This window comes from Brienomyrus brachyistius, chromosome 6, assembly GCF_023856365.1.
Source record: "Brienomyrus brachyistius isolate T26 chromosome 6, BBRACH_0.4, whole genome shotgun sequence".
NCBI classification, from domain to species: domain Eukaryota; kingdom Metazoa; phylum Chordata; class Actinopteri; order Osteoglossiformes; family Mormyridae; genus Brienomyrus; species Brienomyrus brachyistius.
Genome location: NC_064538.1, coordinates 18,856,975 through 18,879,068, shown reverse-complemented (window position 1 = coordinate 18,879,068; position 22,094 = coordinate 18,856,975). Strand labels below are relative to the sequence as shown.

The window sequence follows — 22,094 nt, the reverse complement described above, 5'->3', positions numbered from 1 at the left end:
TACACACTGTAAGTATGCATACATTTGTGTGTGTGCTACAGTACATATCCAGTATGTAACTGTATAATGTAACTTTACTGTATACTATAAAATGCAAGTGGAATACTGCAATATGAAACATTGCAGTAAGTATGCAATATTACAGTACAGGGCACATTGTTGGATTACATACCTGTTATCTCTATGATACCTTTGCATGACTGAGGACACGGTTGTTCTCCCAACATTTGGCCGCACTCTTCGAGCAGCCTCCGCCATTGTAAGACCATGATGGAGGACATGGTCCATAAGTGTGTCATCAGGAATGTGCTCATGCTTCTTATGCCTCTTCTACCTCTTCCTCTGTTTTGCCTCCCAACCCTTCAACCATGCAGCCTCACTCCTCTTCCTCTTACCAGCTGTTCTTACCCTGTTCATTTCCTTGTTGTTCTTCCACTGCCAAATTGTAACATTGTGTTGTGGTCCGGCAGTATATGCTCGCGGAAGGACGCTTCATGAGATGCACCTCTGAGCTTTTTTAGAGAACTGGTTGATCATTGGTCAATTTAACTCCTTAAACATTCCCCTCAATTGGTGAAAGTCAAGATTCAACTTCAGAGTAATCCATCAATTCGGGACAGATATATGGAGATATATGTAGAATTAGTCATGAAAACTAGTTCAACCATTTTTGCATGCAATGACTTAATGAACTAATGCCTGGATGTTTTGGCTGGGGGGGGGGGTAAGACTATTCAACAGAGCACCAGTATAATACATTTTGACCAACATGTTATAAACAATTGAAAATGCAGGGATTGCATTTTATGTTGTACACAAGTGGCTAGATGGTGCGAAGGTTGTACAAGTAGTTATGAGAATTTCATTTCTGATCTGAGAAATGTACCAAAGCAACTGGAAAAAACTGTAAGAGACCCAAATAGTTAGCGTTTCATTTTGGCATATATTAGCAATGAATACCTGGGGGCAGCTTTAGATACAGAGAATTTAAGTGCACAAGCTTAGGGCAAAAAAGGGAAGTATCATCAAAGTCATCTAAAGGTTGGGGTGTAATAGGGTAGACAGGTGACATGGCAGCACAATGTCTAATGACAGGAGCTCACTGCTGTACCTCTAATGCCAGTACTAAGCCCGAATTCTCCCAGTATAACTGGGTAAAATCTGTAAGTCACTTTCAATTAAGGTGACAGTTTAACCATGTAAAAGCCACTAGTATGTGTACATGTATAAAAGAGGCAAAACACTGAACCCCTTCATATCTAAAAGGATTTAAAGTGACATACTGAAGTTCAAGGAAAAACTAAACCTGAAGAAAGAAAGTTAAAAGAAAATCATACTATAGACATACAATAATGCGCAAAAGTCTCAGGCAGCCCTGAGGAAATTATGTTTAACATGAGAAGATATAGAAATAAACATCAATACAATAAAAAGTATAAACATTTCTTGTTTTTGGGTGGCAAGAAAAACACTTTAGGCCCCAAAACTTTCCCCCGGGGGGGGGAACCCCAGCCATTACATGTATACACTAAATTTCACAAACCTAGTCAGTTAGATACCTTGATTTATTAATAACTTGAGTTATTAATTAGCCAAACACATAGTGGTAGAGCCATCTAATACATGGATATATTAGATGGTAGCTGCAAATACTGGGGTGACTTGAGGAGAGTTTTCATTGCCTAAGCAGATCCATTTCGACAAACATAAGATCACAATTTTCCACCAACAAAATTTTTAAAAAGAATTTCTAAAGAATTTTCTGTGGCTGCCTGTGACTTTTGAACTGTTTGATATGTACTATAGGGTTTCATTAATCAAGTGCCCCAGTACTGATAAAACAGCACAAGCGTATATGCAGTTTCCACTGTATATTGTCAGTGATGTCCATAAATACATTTTAGCTATTACTTAAATGCAAAGCTCGGATAAATTCAAAGCACTCGTTTTTCATTATCGGTAAAGTCATTCTGAAAGCATAATGTAAAATTGTACCACCTAGTTGGGAAAACACAAAACGACTTGGGATTCTTCCCATGATAATTCATTCAGCAAGACCTGTCCTGTGAAAATTCAATCTGACGCTGCTGGCTTCCTTATCCAGCACGTTCTCGGGCCCTATTTACTAGACAAGCAAACCCCAAGACACTGCCATGCTCTTTCCGTAAACTATACCTTCCTCTTGCTTGAATGGGGTGTGTTAGACGGAACGGACGGAAGATGTGTTAGAAAACAGTAGCTGTTTGTAAACTGCTTAAGAACAAGACGTTTAATCAAAAGCTTGTAGGTCCTCAACCTCAACCTAGTTAACAATATATATTAATTAAACATCGACTGCAGAAAACGATATTGTTAAAATAAACCAGAGAAAGGAAACATTCAACATGTGGAATAATATGAAGTAGCCAATTGCAGCTACACGTCCAAATGCAGTCAATTATCATGGTGGTTTTGGGGAATTGAAATATCAATTAAACTAATTAACATCAAAGGAAATGGGAATAGTCTAAACAATTAAGCAAATTGTTTATTGAAAAGGTCAGTCGTTAGGTATCCCAAAAATATATGTGTGGCTAGAAAGCATGACAGCCTTTTACCACATGGTAGACACATTAAGGGAGAGAGATAATGAGCATAATTAAATATACCACCGCTGTCAAGATTTGCGTTAATGAATAGACGTACCCTTCTCGGATTACACTGTCATTAAAAGGGGCTACTAACTGACAGCGCAGTAATAAAGCATCGTTTGAAAATAAGATACAACAGATACAACATTTTATTATTGTCAGTTTTAAATATGAACACACAATCTTCAAAGAAAATACATAATGAGCCAACGATCATTTACATAACAGGGAATCAAATAGAAGGCTATTTCTGTCATGGCGGAATGAGCGGTAGGAAACAGAGGGCCGCATACATGTCGTAAGAAGGGCTGTAGAAGTGACATAGAAGGGGCCGGTGTGCAAATTGATATCAGCGGTCGAAATAAAAACCGAATGAATATAATCAGTTCATTATAACCAGATCTGAGAAACGATCATGCAGAGTCACGGACGATCCTCCCGCGGAGTTCGGTCACCTAAGCCCTGCTGTTCAGGCTTCGGTACGAACGGAGAGCACCCTGACCCGATTACAATACTGTCACGAAACAACACATACAGAGCTATGGGGTTAGGCGCAATTGAAAATGCTACCGTTGCCACGTTTCCTCAAATAAGTAAATCCAAGGAGAAACAAAGAACCAATCGTTGAAGGAAAGAAGCAACCAGTTATCTGAAATGTATTGCGGACATTTAGTGCTCAGTGTCTGTATCTTTGTTTACCTCGAAACAAGAAAGAAGAGGAAAAAGGTGTGGTATAGGAGCTTTTATCCAATCTACCCTAAGCATGGCAGTAATCTTGCTGAAGTTCTCATCTATATATAAACATTAAATATAAAGTAACTCACTCATCCTTCTGTCCTTTGAGAATGCAGCTAGCTCCAAACATGGATCAGAGTGCTGCGTCCCCTCTGCTTGCGTGACATGACCATCCCCGTCAGTAAATAATATACATCAAGTGAGCTGGAAGTATGGATTTGGCGTTGGGGTATTGTTAGGGCCAACACCATGCTTAAGCATTAATCAAAATACAGGACAGCCGATGCCGTATGGAGCCGATGCCGTATTGAGGTGTTCTTAGAGGATCGAATCCAAAGCTCCATTCAAATAGACTATTTTGCTTCATTGTCTGTGAAACAACAATGTCAATGCCACAGAAACTATGAGAAGTGTACTCTCTAAGTGTTTAAATGAATTATTTTAACTTTGGAGTAAATGCACAATAAGTACGCACGACTTTTCCGTTTTGTATTTTATGACATGAAGAATGCACACTATCTTCTACTGCTACTTGTGGTATGAAGCAGCGCGAACCTGCATAGATACACAAACCATAACCAGTTGACCGTCATACAATGACTAGCTTAACGCGGAGCGATAGGAAGGCTTCCGAGTTTACAAACAAACAAAAAACAGATAATAAAACTGGGGGGGGGGGGGGGGCTCCCAAGTGGATTGGCCTGTAAAAGATGCACTTACAGGCTTATAGGCAAGCCTTACAGCAGATAACTCACATATTCTGCCTTAGGGGAAATTAAAAAAAAAAAACATTCCAGTATACAGACAGACCACAATATGCCGCAGAAGAAAAGAAAGGATAAGCAAAATGAGCTAGGATTCAGTTCGTCTAACACTTAGATGGTGCTCTGCAAAATTACGCCTTAGATCAATAAGGAGAAGGGTTTAATTCCAGCTGGAAATTACGAATGTGCTTTTTTATGCCTGATGCATCTTATCCTCCAAGGACCAAAATTACAGGATTTGTGAGAAACACAACACATGCATCACGAGTCTTTGTATCGTCTGACTTGTAGGATGTTTTACATCAAATCGAGCCATGGCAATTACATGAAATGCATTCCATTTAACGCTAATTAAATCTGATTATAAAATGTCTCATTACAATCAGCATATAGCAATCTCTGTTGATGTTACCTTTTTTTTATCCCATACATCTTTATTAAAATATACACATTTATTTTGTACACTACCCCTCCAAGTGTTATCTAATCCACAGAATCAAAAGGTTCATAGTTCATGACAGGATTTTGCTGCGTCTGATATTTTAATAAGGACATGTGACGCAACGCAGCCAGTAGTTGGGGGCCAGTTGATGGGGAACAAAAACTATCATGGGATTCAGAAAAGAATGGATTGTGAGAAGGGATGAAATCCCTTTGTTCCGGAAGCCCTAGTTAGTAGTCACTGCTTTTCTTTTTAAATTGTTCTCAATTCCCTTTAAAACGGACTCACGTCACAACCATTTACTAAGTACAACCTCATAGTATCATAATACAAATTGTAGGATGTTAACACTCTTGAGATAAGTTGATACCTAGTGATTAAATGTACTATGCTCACAAAATAATTATCTCCCCCATATATTAAATGGTTATCAAACTTTACTGTTGCTCCAGTAATTGGTCTGTTAAACTCTTATCGTACAATAATTTCCGGCTCCCTAAAATAAGCTGTTACTATGTATGCTTATCGTTGTTACAAATAAATCCAGCCACAGTAGCTAGATCTGTTCTTAAACCCTTTCATGTATAATTTATATAATCTTTTTATATATAATTATTTCATTTAGTTTTGCATTAAGTGTCATTAATAGTGCTAAAAATATAGTGTGGCTCAAACCAGTTAAACTTGTCTTGTAGAGGAAGAACACAGACTTTTGAATCTATTGTTTTTTTTCCCGATTATTATCATTCCGGTTTCTCCATTTGCCAAAAATATTATTATTTATATTATCGTCATCACACTAAAAAATAAGACAAAAAAATAAACCCTTGAGATCGGATGAAGGTCACACATGAAGTCGATGGCAGTACCATTTTTGCACTTCACCTGAAAAACTGATAAGAAATAAAAGATGTGGAATCGATTTTAGGGTTTGGGGACTGGACACGGGGTAGGTAGCCCGCGGACGTACGGGGCAGCAGTCTGTGTTTCCGGGTGATAGAAGAAGACACGAGAAATTAAACCGCCCCTCCGAAATGTGTTGTGCATCAAAACTTGGGCAGGAGCTGAGTGACGACGACGAGCCAAAGGCAGGCGGAGGTGTGCGTTCCCGGTCCCCCGCTGTTCCCATCCTGCACTGCTCCCGGTCCTGTCACGAGGGAGTGGGGGGGGGGGGGGAGCAGACACTTTCATGAACACCAAAGCTCACGCACATCCTTCTCGTGCTCTACACCTGTTGATGTTAATTTGGCCTCAAACATCTGCAAGCTTGAAGACCCTAACACTGTTTCATGTGCCAGGCTGAAAACAGAAGACAAGAAATGTCTGTGCTTACATTTGCCCTCCTCCCACACCAAAAGGCCACATACATTTGACATTTAAGCACTTGATGTGATAGGAGACTGATAATTATTAAAACCTTTATATCCAGCATGAATTAAAGTCAAACACCATAGGTCATAACTACTAGAAGTATTAAGTTCTATTGGTTAGTACAATTATTTATTATGTATATCATCCTAGGTTGTTGTTATTATTGTATTGAGAGATAAACCTTCCCATATTGTATATGTCATATAGTCTGAAGAAGTTAAGGTGAGATATTTTTAGTTAAATTCTACTGGTTAGTACAATTATTTATACCATCCTAATTATTATTATTACTATTATTTGCATTTACAAACCTTCCAATATTGTATAGTCTGAAGAAGTCGTCTGTACTAAATCAGACGTCTCATCTGCGAGAGAAATCATATCGAAGAGGACACTAGATGAGACAGTGGCCAGAGTTTTGCTCTGAACTGCTACTATGTGCTAATGATGCAGAGGAAAGGCCCAACATAATTGCACTTTAATAACATAAGTGCCTGTCCTATTCAAAGCATGCCCGTTCGGTGTTTGTTCTGCTCCATTTCCACTTGCCGCTCTCGTGAATTAGCGCATCACAGTCATGCATAAGAATCAGGCCACGTTACGTTCCGAAATCCTTCATTCCCCTTTGATGGGGGTTTAAGTGCTGCCACTTGGCGGCCTTTGCGTTTGGCGGTACTGGAACAGCTGCTGTCGTTAATGCAGCCCCATTTGGTCATGTGACGTCATCACTGCACCAACGCAATAAATCCTTGACCACTCAACCACTAAGGTCAGTCTTAATTGCAGCCGGGTGTAAACAAGGTAATCAGCCTTTGCCCAGATGGTAAGCAGCACTCTTAACGTGGTTAGTAATGGACCCGGGGTCCCGACCGGGCGGCATGGGGATACGTGAAGTATGAAGCGTGTCACATGCTGAGTGTTAAAGGAACCGATTAGCCGTACGCGCATCTCATGGGGCAAAAAAAATCACTGCACACTGTACCACAGGCCACGGTCAAGGATCAGCTTGAAAAGCATCTGTTTGTATACCATTCATCACTTCATGCATTTTTTATAACCACTTATCGGATTAAGGGTGCGGCGATCCCAGTCGGGGGAAGGCGTCTGTCCGTAGCAGGCATAACGATATGGTGGACTGTGATCACTCTTATACTGGCACCCATGATCCACGGAAGCGGAAAACGTCAGACACCGGATTTCCGCACTCGATGCATCCTTGGAGGTGTGTGGATGACAATCTCCACCGAGACTCTTTCCACTGGTGTCCTTATATACAGACATGCCTGCGTCTCACTAGCCACTCCCAACTACTGGAGTTTGAAATGAATTACAGCTTCACAGAGGTTCCATACAAAGAACCAAGGGACATATAAGACTAAGGGTGTATAAATGTACTGGCATCTTGATCGTAGCTTTTGGATTATCTTTCGTTTACGAAAGTTCAAATGTCAGAAAACTGGACTATTGGTAACAGGATTCAGTCACACAAAGGTGAACAGTGTTAAACAGACATGCAGGCATAATTCATGTCTGGGATTTATATGGTGTGCAGATTTGATTGTTTTTACAATGGAAGCTTCATTCTTGATTTTATTTCCACTATTACCGCTATTACGCCATTTGATATCATAATTAAAATGTTTTCTCTGAAATCTCATCTGGTGTTCTTTGATAACATGAACGCTGACTAGCGGTAATATAACTGAAAAGTCCTTGAGTCCTTCTCTTGTTTAATTATATGTCAACTTAATATTGCAGAAACACTCATGCAGAGTTTATTAATGCAACCTCTTGTAGTGTCCTGTTTTTTTTTTTTTTTTAGATTCTCAACACCTACAGTAGCATTAAAGCTCATTTATAACTCAGGATTCAGCCTCACCTCTATTTTCAATAGAATTATGTGGAATTTTACGAGTCGTATTATTATCTGAACCTCAGTGGAAGATATTTGGTTTTTACTGCCGGTCCGTGTGAGGTCATTGAAATCAGTGCATGCTGGGATTTACAGGACTCCCCTACAAATAAATGTTTTACAGTGCGAACATTATTAAGAATTGCCTAGATTAATGGATTACTTTGATGGCTATAATACAATAACTTCTAATTTCCCTTGGATTTTCTTGAGTTGAGAAGGATTTCTTTAGGGAGAGCTTTCCAATTATAGCACCACAGCAGATTATACTAAACCCTGTACCAGGGTAATTAAAATAACAGTGTTCTCCAGGAACAAAAATCAAAACAATTCATATATCCCAAGGGAGGGCAAGTAGGGGGTGGACAAAATAATGCAAACGCCACATGAAAAAGGATGTTAAACTAAATCAGAATTACAAACATGGTCATATTCGGTTGTAATGTCAACTAGCAGTATGTGTCAGTTGTAATAAATGTCTGACGATCAACACTCTCATACGTTTTAGTGGCAACATGAGGTAACGCTGAATTGGCCAAACAGTCAGAACCCAAATCGGCCACAAGAACTAATTTAATGTGTCAAGGGGAAAATCATCTAAAAAAAAACATGACAGCATAAGCCAAACAGGGACAAACTGCATTGGGTAAGAGGAGCAGGAAAGTGAAAGGTCAGGGAGAGTTGAATCTCACCAACAGGGATAGACAGACTCTTAATAGGATTGTAGCTAAACACCACAAAGTTGCTGCCTTAAAAATGACCATGGAGCTGAAAAGGCAGCACTGCCTCTTGGAGCCCAAGGCCAGCACACAAAGATGCTTAACCTGGACTAAGGAACAGAACCTCACTGACCAATGGAAATAAGTAACATGTTCTGATGAGTCATCTTTCACCCCTTTCCCCTACATCTGGATACATTTTCATTTAGAGATGCCAAAGGAATCCGTCCACCTACAAGGCCGTGGGTTCCATGACGGTATGGGCGGCCATCTTGTGGGAGTCATTATGCCTGATGATTGTTCCACGTATAACACGTATAATGAGGCCATTTTACAGGAGTAAAAAGTAAGTACACCCTGTGTTCCTTTAAGTTCCCTCCTGTTTTCAGCGACCATAATGTGCCCATAATACTCCTGAACATATTTAAGATGGCTTTCCTGAAGACCAGGATGAAGACAAAGGCGTTCCACAGCCTCTCTAAGCACCATTGAACTTTATGGGAAGTTCTAGAATGCAGAACATGAGACAGATTCCTTGGTATTAAAATATCGTGATGCAATTCCATTATATTGTCCACCCCCTGTATTTAATGAATCCAGTTTCACCATTTAATCCACAATTGTTAGCATACTTTAATGTTTGTAAAGCAGGGCTACTTTGATTACAACAGCAATCAGCTGGTCTCTTTGTGTCATTTTCCACAGGACTGTAGGCAAATACGGAAACGGCACAGACACATTTTAGCATGCACTTCGAGCGTAAACCTGAACGTGTGACCGAAATTCATATCAAAAGCCTAAGGCTAGAAATCGTACATTGAAGAGTTACTGTAGACACATGTGTGAGATGATTTTCGAGCAGCTTCGGAACACATACTTACATGCAGATGTAAGCGCATGCAAAAAGCGAGAATGGAGCCAGGCCAGAGGATGGGGAGGTTAATTTGAAAAGAGAACAAACTGTTAGTACATGTGAAATTTTAGCAGCGTTTCCATTTCCACACAGGCTGGCTCTAAAACCGCCGTCGCCCCCGGCTCAGGGGGAGCCCCAGCCTGCCCTGGTGTCGCCGAAACCGATAAGGCCAACACGGCTAATGCCCTCGTGCCACGTCGATAAAATGCTAAGATGCCACATCGGTAACGAGTTTCCCATCATTCCGAATGTAATCTCGGGAGCGGCAGCGGGTGCTGGAACTGGAATTTGAAGTTCGCTCGCTCAGTGGCTGTGAGGCAATCTAATTTTATCAGGATGTGCCAGGAAAATTATCTCACGCTTCCAGAGGAAGGTGCCATCTCTCCAGGTCTCACCGGACAGCCACCTCACAATAACAGAACAGCTGCTATTTAAAAAAAAAATTATAAATATATATATATATATATTTTTTTTATGTGTGAAAGCGGCACCATGATTCATGCAGGCGGTGATTAAAAGTGAAGGCCACAGTGGTCATGCACAGTACTAACCTTGCAATAGTGTTGAGCTAGTGGGTTCAATTACTTCTACATCAGAAGAATAAAAAAAGAAACAAAATAATTTAAGCAAAAAAAAAAAAAAGAAAGCAAATGCAAAATCATTTGAGTTTTACTGCATTGGAAACAGGAGAAGCAAAGCTAATGCTCCTTTTGCAGTAAGGCTACCATTGTACAAAATCGTCAGCTGTGGCAGAGGTGCATACGTGAGGATCCGCGAGGGTAACATCTACGAACCAGCACAGTAATAGCCTTGCTTGCTTTTCGCATAGATTGAGGTATAATTACACTCTACAAGCAGGTCCACACTCACCGTAGAGGATGACGCTCGTGTTGGCGCTGCCCAGTTTGTTGACGGCCACGCAGGTGTAATTGCCATAGTCCGTCGCCGACACGTTGAAAAATGTCAGCATGGACAGCCTGCCGGTGTTCTCAATCTCAATACCCTCAAATCCATTAGAGATCCTGCAAGACAGCCGCAGTCAGCAACGCTAAAAGCTTTGGCAACCCCACCGAGCTCCAGGTATTAGGGGCTTTGAGGGAAAAGTATGTGCTAATTCCCCCCATTGCTGTCCTTCACTGAACTAAGTGCATAACGGGAGCTCCTAACAAAAACGTATTTATAAGAGTCAGAACTCCAAAAACCTCGACACGCACCCAAATACCAAATGTAGGCATTTAAAGTCATCACAATGAAAGTATTCTCATTTGGAATAAACAAAAATTAAAAGCCAACCCATTTTTTTTACAAACATTTTCTTTGTTCATATTTTGCAGCTTTAAAACATCCACATTCGATACAAAAAGTTACAGGAGAATTTTTGACAGGCCTGTCACTGGTACCTCTTGTCATCTCGGTACCATTCGAATTCTGCCAGGGGCTCAGCCTCTGCCTCGCACTGGAGGACCCCGTGCTGCCCCAGAGTGACGCCAACATCTGTGCCTTCCAACACACTCGGGGGGTCTGAGGACAAAAACCCAGAAAAGGTCAGGGGGTTGAGGCAGATCTTCAGTGAAACCAGTGACAAATCCCAATCGAAAGAGACAGTCCAGCTGATGAATTTTTGGACATAGCATGTTTCTATTGATACATTTGTTATTAAATCGTTTTTGCAAAACCATCGCTGTTTGTGATTCACTTAACATGAACTTGTGGTTCACTTACAGTTGACTATTATATCCAGTGTTTGTACATCTAAGGAAACGTCATTGGCAGCTGTACATTCGTATGTTCCTGCCTTGTGCCGGGAGATGGCTGGGATTTCCAAGTACTCGTCCTCTGATGCAAAACCCTGGACTGAAAACAAAGAGGGACAGCATGCTTTAGAACTCACAGCACAGCACCAACTCAGCATCTGAGGCCTACAGGCAATGTAGAGATTAAGGGCAGGTACACACACGCCTGAAGGTTGCCAGTTCTAGTCACACTAGAGGCTGAACTGCACAAGTTAAATACCCTGTTGTAAAAATGCTGATTTAAGATGAAAGCACGACACAGGAAATGATTCTTTGGATATCATGAAGGGACAAAGTTTAACTATAATTACAAAAGTTCAGCATTAGAAAGTTCGTGACATCGTTTGCGATTCCGTGACCATGAATGTCGCTTGTGCCATTTCTCAGAAGAAAGAACTGAAGTCACCCTTCAAAGGGCACATTTTCTGTTCCTTCTATTTTTGCATCTGACACAACCCACGGCTAATAACAATGTTCAAGAGGCTTCAGTGTTCTAGCTGAGCAATTGTACCGCTGGCTAATAATTAGCAAAGCAGGACCTTTCTCTGAAATGTACTGGTGTTTGAACATTTAAGACTTAAGTATTGATACGGTTCATTTTCATTATTTTACTTTATTCACACTTTAGCAGGTGGACGCTCAAATGCATTTCCACATTCTCAAAAATAAAAATATCATTACATATTATACATTTTAAAATAAAATCAATTTCATAAAATATAAGTTTAAATCAGTGGTGGATGAGGGGGCTCCTTGCATTATGGAAACTCTTTTTATAACCTTAATAGGTGTTACCTGTGACAGCATTACAATGTGCTGGTAGTCACTTTGGTGCATGTGGAGCGGCAGAGGCTCACACCAAGGAAGAGCTACTAATGAGAGGAATGATTGGGGAAAGGTTCTCACCTAGTGGGGGGATGTCAAGAGAACACTGGCACCGCCTCACCTGTGAGAAACCGCAAAGCTATTCAAGAGTGGTGGCAGGGCAGCCGCCCTCCTGGAAAACCCCCCATCAGCGGCAAATCAGTGCGCTTTTCCCCATAAAAGACATTGCTGCACTTAAAAAGGAAAGTAATGCGGTCAAAACCCTGCTAAGAGTTCTGTGCGCTCCATGCGCTGACAACCGTGAGCGTAAGATGAAACCCCACCGGAATTTATTCATCTACAGTATATAGCAAATGACCCAATGTCAGTCATGGGGGGTGGGGGGGCAATAAAACAATATCAGAAAAAGCCAGCTGATGTCAAATAAATGACTAGAGTAAGTTCCAGCTTCCAAAAAGGAGGGAAAATGGGAAACTCTATGTCAACTACAGAAAGCATTTTACAAAACATGAAATTGGCAACAGTGGTAAAATGAATGGCTTTAAGCACAAACGAATAAAGCATTCTATTTTTATGCTAAGCACATGTCTATTTAAAATAATGTAGCTAATATTCATTTGAGTAAAGATAATGCATAATTCACGATAATAAATAAAGTACAGGCATATTTCGTCTGCTCTTGAAGAAACTCTATGAATCAGGATATAAACTAAAAGAAAAAAAAATGTCAAAACAACCTAAGGAGATACGTTCATATAGCAACACAGACTCATATTTCATAACCCTGCACAGATTATCTATTATTAAAGTGAAAAGGTACAGCAGCGAAATCCATACACCAGTACCTGAATGCTGAGACAGACACACACGCTCTTCTCCATAAAAACCAAGATTTCCTATTAGGAAGATTAACATCTACAAGGACCAGAGAGAAACTGGCTGCTAAACCAGAGAGAAATAAAAACACCCACTTTAGCTTAAGAAAAAAGGCTGAGTGCAAAGTCAATGATTCCTTGTGATCGATAATCAGGCTGCAGGATTTCTGTTTTGTTTTGGTTTCCTGCTGGAGCCTGGAGACGGGGAACCTGCATCTCCCTGGAAAGCAACAGGCCTTCGGCGTGTTGATGAAATACCAACAACGTTTGGGTTTTGGTTTAGAGGGTTTAGACGATCTGCTTTTCTAAGACAGTGTTTCTCACACCGACCCTCAGGGACCCCCAGACGGTCCACATTGGGAGAGAGCAAAAACATGCACCATCTGGGGGTCCCTGAGGGCCTGTGTGAGAAGTACTGCTCTAAGAAACACTGTTTACGATAAAGAAACTCCATTTATAGACTTGCATATTAAATTCACGCTAATAAGAATTTAAACAGTACATCTAAAGTACTGGAAATACGGTATTTTGAATAGTATAGCTGACATCATAAATCAATCAAATGTCAATACCCCTTAAGGGTAATGGTGCACTGCAGATGCACAGATTGACTCAACAGGTGTTAGGGTGCCAAATTTTCAAAAGGAAAATTTACAGATGCTGAAATCTTATTCCAGAAAATAAATTAAATAGGAAAATTGTTTGCCTGCCCGCATCAGCTCCTCCATCTGATGCTGAGTGTATGCAAGCAGAGCAGTAAGGACAGCAGTCTGGACCCCAGGCAGACAGGCAGTGTATGAGGAGACGCCTGGATTATCCAGGGTGGGGAGGGGTGAGGCAGACAAAGCCCCGGACTCTCTGAATCTACGGTCATGCTGCAGACTGATTCTAGCAAAGATAAATGGGGGAAAAGCCGGGGAGGGCGGCGGAAATTCAGCAAAGCAATGCGCCAGTGTTACTCTGTGCAATCAAGTCAAACAGGAACTGGGACAGTCACCTTAGCAGCATTGAACGCATCAGCTCTGTGTGACGGACGCCGACCTCTGCTAGCAACATCCTGTGCTGAATTATATGCCGGCAATCTGAGAAATAGCAGCGAGACGGAAAAGGGATCGGTTATAAAGAACACGATGGTTTAAACATTAAATGTGTCAAAAGGAATTAGGCACCATGAACGCCACTGTAGCGAAGCCGCTGTCTGATGCACTCCGCTTGTCGCACGGTCAATCTCTCTGTCACTCTACTCAGCTGATCAGCTTTCTCAGATTAATAACAAACAACCAGAGCGATAAAACGCTTCTGCCACTTGTAGATCAGTCCGAATGACACATTTTATTAATTTATGTAATTTATTGTCTTCAATGTATTTCACGCTGTTGCATTTAAACGGCGATAACCAAGCAGACAGCTTGAAGGTATCTTATAATGAATTATTATGCTTTCTTCTTAAAAATACTTGGCACCAAATATAATTTTCTTTGACAGTCACTTTGATTTTACTGAAATATTCAAGCCTTTTGTTAAACTTTTCAATTCGATATGAAAACCACATCTGTTACTAATGCTTGAATAAACAATTTCTGGAAATACCAACAGTATTTATTTATATTAGTCTTAAAATGGTCATGTTACAATGAGATTTTTCTTAAACGTACATTTAACATTTCTTCAGAGAGGTTTTGAATGGACTTGATTAATTTCTGGATTAGCCTGAGGACAAGAAAAATAATTCGTCATTTAAGCCTAATTTATGGCTAGAAGAGTGTGAGCATTTTCATTCAAATTCAGGATCACTAGACAAATAGGGTCAGTCTTAACACCAAGAATGCAAAGATCCGTCCTTGTAGTCCTGGCAAGACCAGTCTTGCTAACTTGCCTTCCAAGAATGAACTTGGGGTGCAATGAATTATGGGACTGGTCTTGTATGGCGAGGATGCAACCAAAACATCCTTCAAATCTGAGGTGGAGCAAGATCAAAATGACACTATACAAACAGCAGTACCCTTACATTATAACTAAAAACACACGATCACATTTGCAAACAACCAGCAGAACAATCGGATACATGACAAATGTTTCCTGGGCGGCTGGGTTTGTAAATGGCCAATTACCTTGGCCACAACCAAAAATACTTGGAGAAATACTACCTAATAAATAAATAAACAAACACAATCCCAACGGTTAAGCACAGCATTGGAAAGGTCACAGGTTAAGGCTGTTTTTATGAGGGAACCATAAATTCTGAATCACGCTGAAATGTTCTGGATGAGGACAGGGAGGCTTTCTGGGCTGAGGCAGCATTGGAAATGAGTTCTGCAGAATGACAATTAAAGATTCGAAAGACATGAGAGACCAATTCATACCTATAGGAAAAGTTTCAGGGTAATGATTTATCTTAAGATGAAAGGTTCAAATTGTATCACGTAGGACTAAATGGAAGTGATACATGGTTGAGGTATATATGAATTAGAACTTGGGCTTCCATATTAAAATATGACCCTTTGTATGCAGATCAAAAATGTACTTTTCAAAATTTTAGATCACAGAGAAGAAGTATTTTTGCCTTCATACTCATGGTAACCAGCATTCATGTAAAGGCGAAAAGCCAATGCATTCATAAAATTTATGAAAAATAACACATTAACCGATATTAGTTGCTTATAAGCAGTCACTCTCGCTAAGGTTAAGTGTGACTAATATCAAGGAACATGCAGAAGCTCTGCAAAGTTGTGGGAGGAGATTGGTCAGGAAATGGGTGTAAAAAAGATTTCAACACCCCCGAGACCATGATAACGAAGTGGAAGGCAACAGACAAATCTAAAATCAGGTTCTCCTCTACTCAGGAACCTCAGATGAAGGCTTGTTTATCGCATGCAAAATAGCACTCGAGGGATCCTGGAACCCAGATGGGGAAAAAAGGCTCAGTGGTCTTCTGTGGTCTGATTAGTCTCCATGCAGACAGATGTCAGATGAAAACCTGCTGCCCTCTATGAGAAAGATGGAATTGTGAGGAGCACTTTACCTTTCAGCAGGACAATGGCCCAAAGCATCAGCGGAGCGACCTGAGAACAAGAAGGTCAATGTCCTGAAGTGGCCTAGAGAGATCCCTGGCCTCAACTCGATATCAATCAATCTGAGAAGGCGAGGAGCGAGTCCAATAACAATCCCCCAGAAATCCGAGGAATTGGCTGCATGTTTCCATATGTAGCTGTGCTATTCCGGTAGATACCTACCCAAAAATAATTCAAGTGAAAGGTGCTTATGCAACCTGTATTTTCTATTTATTCCTTTGTTTGCTTGTTTTCCAGAATATTGGAGCACCTATTTCCCACATACAGGTTATGTGTTACAATCTTATTTCATTTGTTGGTGATTTTGGGTTGTTGGGTGAAAAACAAATCTTCTTATGTACTTTATGTAGTAGGCTTGGGCAGTATCACAGTAATACCGGAATAGCTTTGTTTTTTAAAATACCGTCAAAATACAGTGTACAGTGTAGTGTCTGGACAGTATGATGGTATGAAATATTTAATACTACCCAAGTCTAGTGCACACAGTAGAGGTGGCTGCTCCATAGAGGCCATGCATGAACCTATTTTTGAGATTAAGTTATGAAACAAGTTACCTTATAATAACACAAAAATAAAATGCTATTGTTATATAAAACGCATTTTGTTTCTTCTTAGGAAAAAAAATCACTATTGTAAATATTATAAAATCTATTATCTATTTACTTCCTCGATTGTTTTAGCGAACAGCCCCCAATGATATACAGTACAGTAAACACACAATGTGACGACGTTTGATGCGATTCCAAATTGTCGACCGATGCTCTCAGTTAAACGGAACTGCTGAATCGACTCCCACTGGCAAATTAACACATCCGCCACCATCCATGCGGATATAAAGGTTATGCCCCTCACTGAGCCCTGACCATCTGCTATCGGGGGGCAAATTCTGAATGGTGGTATTGTAGGGGAGATCTTTCACCGCGGCGCAGATTAAGAGAGCTCTGCTGCAGAGAGACAAACAGTTCTGTCATCGAGCCGCTGTGACCCATAATGTTGCGCGGAGCATCCTTGATACAGCAAAAGCCTGCAGGCGATCCATCTATCAGCCTGACTGGAGCCAGAGGTCCACTGTGCCAGGTCCTGACAACAGGAGAGCATGCCAATGCAGGGGAAATGCGAATCCCGGCTCTCTGCTAATGCCTTTTATTTCCCTCTAAAATTTGGAATGTTTGAGCAGCACCTTGTTCACTCAAGGAAACCGCTCAGAGGAAATGAATAGTTTACTCCACAGAAACCAGGGTGGGGGCTTGGGGATAATTGAATGGCACCAACTTCTTCTTGACATCATGGGTTTCATTTCATTCTGAATAATTGTACAGTTGTTAGAAAAAAGCTTGTGACTCCAAATACCATCGTTTGAAGAGGGCATTATCCTGCTGGTTCACATATTTTGCATTTCAATACCCATGACTGACTGTTTGCACGATTTGTTCGGTGAAGGTCTGGCAGTGTATAAAGTTGCATGCATGTTGTTTAGTAAATAAGACTATCTTCAAGACTATCTCTAACTAATTATTATGAATTGAATGCAGATTAGATAGCATTTTAGCAGCCATCCATGCAGAAATCAGATCATTCCTTTGCCCCATAACTGTACTTGTGTATTTTTATGAATTTTTTTTTGTTTAAATTTTCTGTGGTAAATTACCACATGTCTAATTGGCTTGCATAGATCTTTCTGATATAAAACTCTGTGTTGTTAACCCTATTCTTTTTTTTTGGGGGGGGGGGGTGAGGGAGGGGGCACACACGGCTGCTTGCATCCACGACAGAAATGGGGCATCTGATGCAACAGTCCACCAAAAGGGGGCAAAAATCTCTTTATCCACAAGGGCAACGACCTGACAAACCATCTAGGTTAAGTTTCAAGTTTATAAGTTTATGTCCATTGGTCAGTCTCAGCGCCCTGGCATGGTGTCCATACTGCGCTTATTTGATACCCTTTTTGATTCATTTAAAGTATTAAATGGACAAATGCACTTATACCAAATGATAAAGCATCTGTTATTATGCATTATACATCTCTGTGTACATGCTCGCACAGACAAATACTCTCACTGGGAACCACTCTTCATTAATCATTCATTTTCTCTGTTTTGTTGAGATGAAGGATTAATTCATCTGTGTCGTAGTGGACTTATGCTGCTGGGCAACCACCCGGCCACTGGCGGGATAAATCACAAGGGACACAAAGTAAATAAAATTAGAGGAGCCTTTAGAATAGCAGGAGGATCTACATTAATTTACTTAAATTACATGCATTTTTTCTAAGAATTAAGTAATGAAATATGCTTTTAAGAATGCACACTTATTTGTCATTGTTTCATGCTGCATTTGCATGCAATGCAACAGATGCTATACATTCCCCAGGTGTTTCAAAGGGTACCAGGAAGATGGAATAATGCTTCAAGTAATGCGTTTACAGACGATAAATTAAGTGCAAGCGAGGGTAATTAGATTGTTTTTCAGGTGGAGCACTTTTCTAAACTACAAACTAAACACTTTTTAAATATAAAATATACTGGAAGGTCTGCACAGCCTACCGGAAAATGGGAAAAAACAGATAATAATCTCCTGCTGACAGGGAGACTAAATAAAATCAGGTGTGGTACTCTTGTAACCAAACCAGGAGTTTGTCACACTGGAACATTAAAATTTTTTTAAATGTCCTTTTTTCCCCATAAAACCTCATTCAAAATCATTGTTTTGTAACAATTGTCAGAGCCAGCAGATATATCTCTTCATTGTACAGTTTACTGTCCACAGCAGTGATGATCCTGCGAGCCAGATCACCCTCAGGGAATCGCGCCACATGGCATTAGTGCCGTAAATGACGCTCTCTCACAATGCAGGTAATGTGCCTCATTTGGGACTCCCTGAACATCCACTCCCTAGACACAAAGTCAAATCAGTGGTACCCAAGGACTCTCTGAAGAGACACAATACCAAAGGACTCCAGTCTTCGTCTCAGCTCACTGGATAGTGTCCATGTCTCACAGTCATACAGCAAAACATGGAGCACCAGGACTCTAAAGACTTGGACCATCGTTCACTTACAAAGATATTGGAAGTCACCACAGACATGAATGTCGTGGCCAATGTAAGCGAACCTCTCGACAGGGTCGATATTCGCTCCGGAGATGGACACATTGTTGATGGCTGTGCCCAAGAGGTCATTAAAGGCCTGCATCTTGGTTTTTATCCAGGATAATCGCAAACCCAGAATCTCAGGCTATATTCAAATTTTATTTGTCCCATAATAATTAAACACAGTATGACTTGCAGTGAGATGTTATTTTTCAACACTCCGTGACATACAGACAACAACTTGGAAACTTGGGTTGCAGTTATGGTAGTAAGTTTGAAAATCAAGCAAACTCCTTGCTCAGTCTCTCAAGAGCCCTTATCAGAGTCTCCACTGCAAAGGTCACAGCATCATCGGCAAAGTCAAGATCAGGGCATCTTTCCTCAACAACGGATGCTTGCAGCTGCTGGACTCCACGACCCTGCCCAACACCCAGTCCATGCAAGCACTGAACAGAGAAGGAGCAAGAAGTCACCCTTATGAACCCTAGATTGAACTGGGACAAACACAGAGGTTCTGTCTAAACTCTGCACAGCACTCACAGTACCATTGTACAGACTGGCCATGAAGTCCAGCAACTTTGGGGGGATCCTGTGAATTCTCACTGACTTGAATGCTTTATGAAAAATCAAGAAAAGCTGCAACGAAATCCTGCTGATATTTGCCTTTGCGCTCAATAACAACCCTCAGTGTAAGGATGTGTCCATGGTGCGCATCATAAACATAAAACCAGATGACTTTGGACACTTGTAGGCAAGCAAGTGATCACAGATCCTACTGAGGATGACCCTAGCAAGGACCTTACCTGGTACTGAGAGCAGTGGTATCCCCCCCTGTAGTTTCCACAATCCAGGCAATCACCCTTCCCATTCCAGATACAGACAAACAAATCACATTTTCCAGTCAGTTGGGATGACAGCCATCTCCTAAATGGAAGCAAAGATTGCTTGCAATGCCAAGAGGACCACCTTAACATCAGCCTGGCGAAGTTCACCCTGGATACCACAGATCCCTGTGGCCTTCCCTACCACCAGCTGGTTCACCACCTGTGCAATATCAGTGAGATTGGGCGGTTCAAGGCCAATCAGCGGATCAGTCTTAAGAACTGTGGACCTAGAAATGTCCAACTTCCAAGCCAGAGGATCAGCTTTAAACAGCTGCTCAAAGTAGCTAGCCCAATAGGTCATCTGTAAGGAGCATTACATCACCCGCCCTGACTGTGACTCTCTGAGGAACAGATTTGGATGTGTGTAATGCTTCAATTCCTCTGTAAGCTTGACGTGGGGCACTAGACCATAGATGGTCACTTGCTTACAGAATCGACAAACAAAAGCTTCCTTATCTGCCATCGGGGCCCTCAACGATGTCCTACTCAATTCCCAGTACAAACTGAAGTCGCTATCAAGCCATGCACTGTGAATGCTCTTGATAATATCCAGGGTGCCTTGCAAGATGAAACACCACATTCTGGAAAGACCAACACAACCTCAACAACTTTCAAGGTTTTATCACACTGTCACATCACATTAAAATCAGCAGTTGCTGATTTTACCAAGTTCCTCACACAAACTGTACAAACTCATTAGAAACATTATGATCTTGGAGTCTAGCCAGGTGGTAGTCTAACTGCACCTAAGCTGAATATTCAGAGTACCAAGGTCAATTCTGGGGTCAGAATTCACAAACTGGGCACTGCAGTTCTATAGGAGCCTCCAGCATCTACCCATGAGGATGTGATTGATCTACAGTACTTTGCCGCACCACCAGTATTGGAGTACCAAGTGCAAAGATATGTCTCTGGGCGCTAGAATCAGGATCCAGCGACCCGTAGCTCCTGACCCTCTGCAAAGTCAACAAACAAGGAGCTACTTTCACCATGGTTGCCAGACCCATGGTGACCGACACAATCCTCATAGCCAACCCTGTGAGCGTCAGCGTTCACATCAAAGTTACCCATGACCATTGGAGTGTAGGTGCAGGTGCCCATCAACCGCCATGCAAATTTATGAATAAAACGTCTTCCTCATTGAGACATCACTCACCACGGTTGGAGAATCTGGCGACAATGGACAAGACTCCCAGAGAGTGCCTTAGTCTGAGTTTCATAATACACCCATTGAAAGGAGTGACATCGGACGTCATTGGGAGGAGCCGATCCGCCACAGCAACAGCTACTCCCTGAGAATGGCAGCCATCAGAGTGACCAGACCGATAATAGGAGTACCCACCTACAGAGATCTGGCCACTCAGAGAGTGCTGCTAGTGAAATGCGGAGTTTAAGAAGCTTCGCCTACAGCAGGGGAAGACGGTCATCATGCCGGAGAGACAAGATGCTCCACATGCCTACCAGGATGGGCCGCCGTAGATTAGGACCCGAGTGCTGCTGTGCAGTCGGCGATGCCTTATCACCCCACCTGTCCTGATCCCCGACAGAGCTGACCCCACTGGCTCTCCAGTAGTTTGGACTCTTCCAGGGATTAGGCTCCCTGAGGGCTTTCCCCCATCCCCTTCATCATGCATGCAGCCTTCCTGTGGGCAGCTGCAACAAAGCTACTCGCACGGAGAGCAGAAAAGAGTCTTGTCTGCTTTGTTGGAGCTGTGTGAAGTTGTTCTTTCTGTGGCTGTTGTGTTGATCCTTGCCACCAACCATTACATTTTTTTACTGCGAATTGGAGGGCCGCTAGCATTACTGGATGCAGTTTAAAATGTCTTATTATACTGAAGCATTAAGAGTTCCCTATACTGGAACCAAAGGGCCTAGCCCAACAACCCCATACCATTATCCCTTAGCACCAAACTTTACAGGTGGCACAGTGCAGTCAGGCAGGTGACATTCTCCTGGAATTCACCAAACCCAGACTCGTCCATCAGACTGCCAGACAGAGAAGCATGATTTGTCACTCCACAGAACACGTTTTCACTGCATCAGACTGTAGTGGTGGTGTGCCTTACACCAGTC

General features: G+C 41.6%; 1 protein-coding gene across 4 annotated transcripts in view; it reads right to left on the bottom strand.

Moving 5' to 3' along the window:
- Positions 1–2,507: 2,507 nt before the first annotated feature.
- Positions 2,508–22,094, bottom strand: part of ntm (neurotrimin) — a 284,096-nt gene continuing 264,509 nt past the window's right edge. For 2 of the 4 annotated variants that reach the window (XM_049017733.1, XM_049017732.1), the window contains 6 exons: positions 11,209–11,340; positions 10,887–11,007; positions 10,357–10,508; positions 10,038–10,073; positions 6,254–6,307; positions 2,508–5,718 (listed from right to left, as the gene is read on the bottom strand). In XM_049017733.1, coding sequence (XP_048873690.1) covers positions 5,618–5,718; positions 6,254–6,307; positions 10,038–10,073; positions 10,357–10,508; positions 10,887–11,007; positions 11,209–11,340 — 596 coding nt within the window. In that variant the 3' untranslated portion in view covers positions 2,508–5,617. The remainder of the gene's footprint in view (positions 5,719–6,253; positions 6,308–10,037; positions 10,074–10,356; positions 10,509–10,886; positions 11,008–11,208; positions 11,341–22,094) is intronic. The other 2 variants (XM_049017734.1, XM_049017735.1) reach the window with 2 other exon arrangements.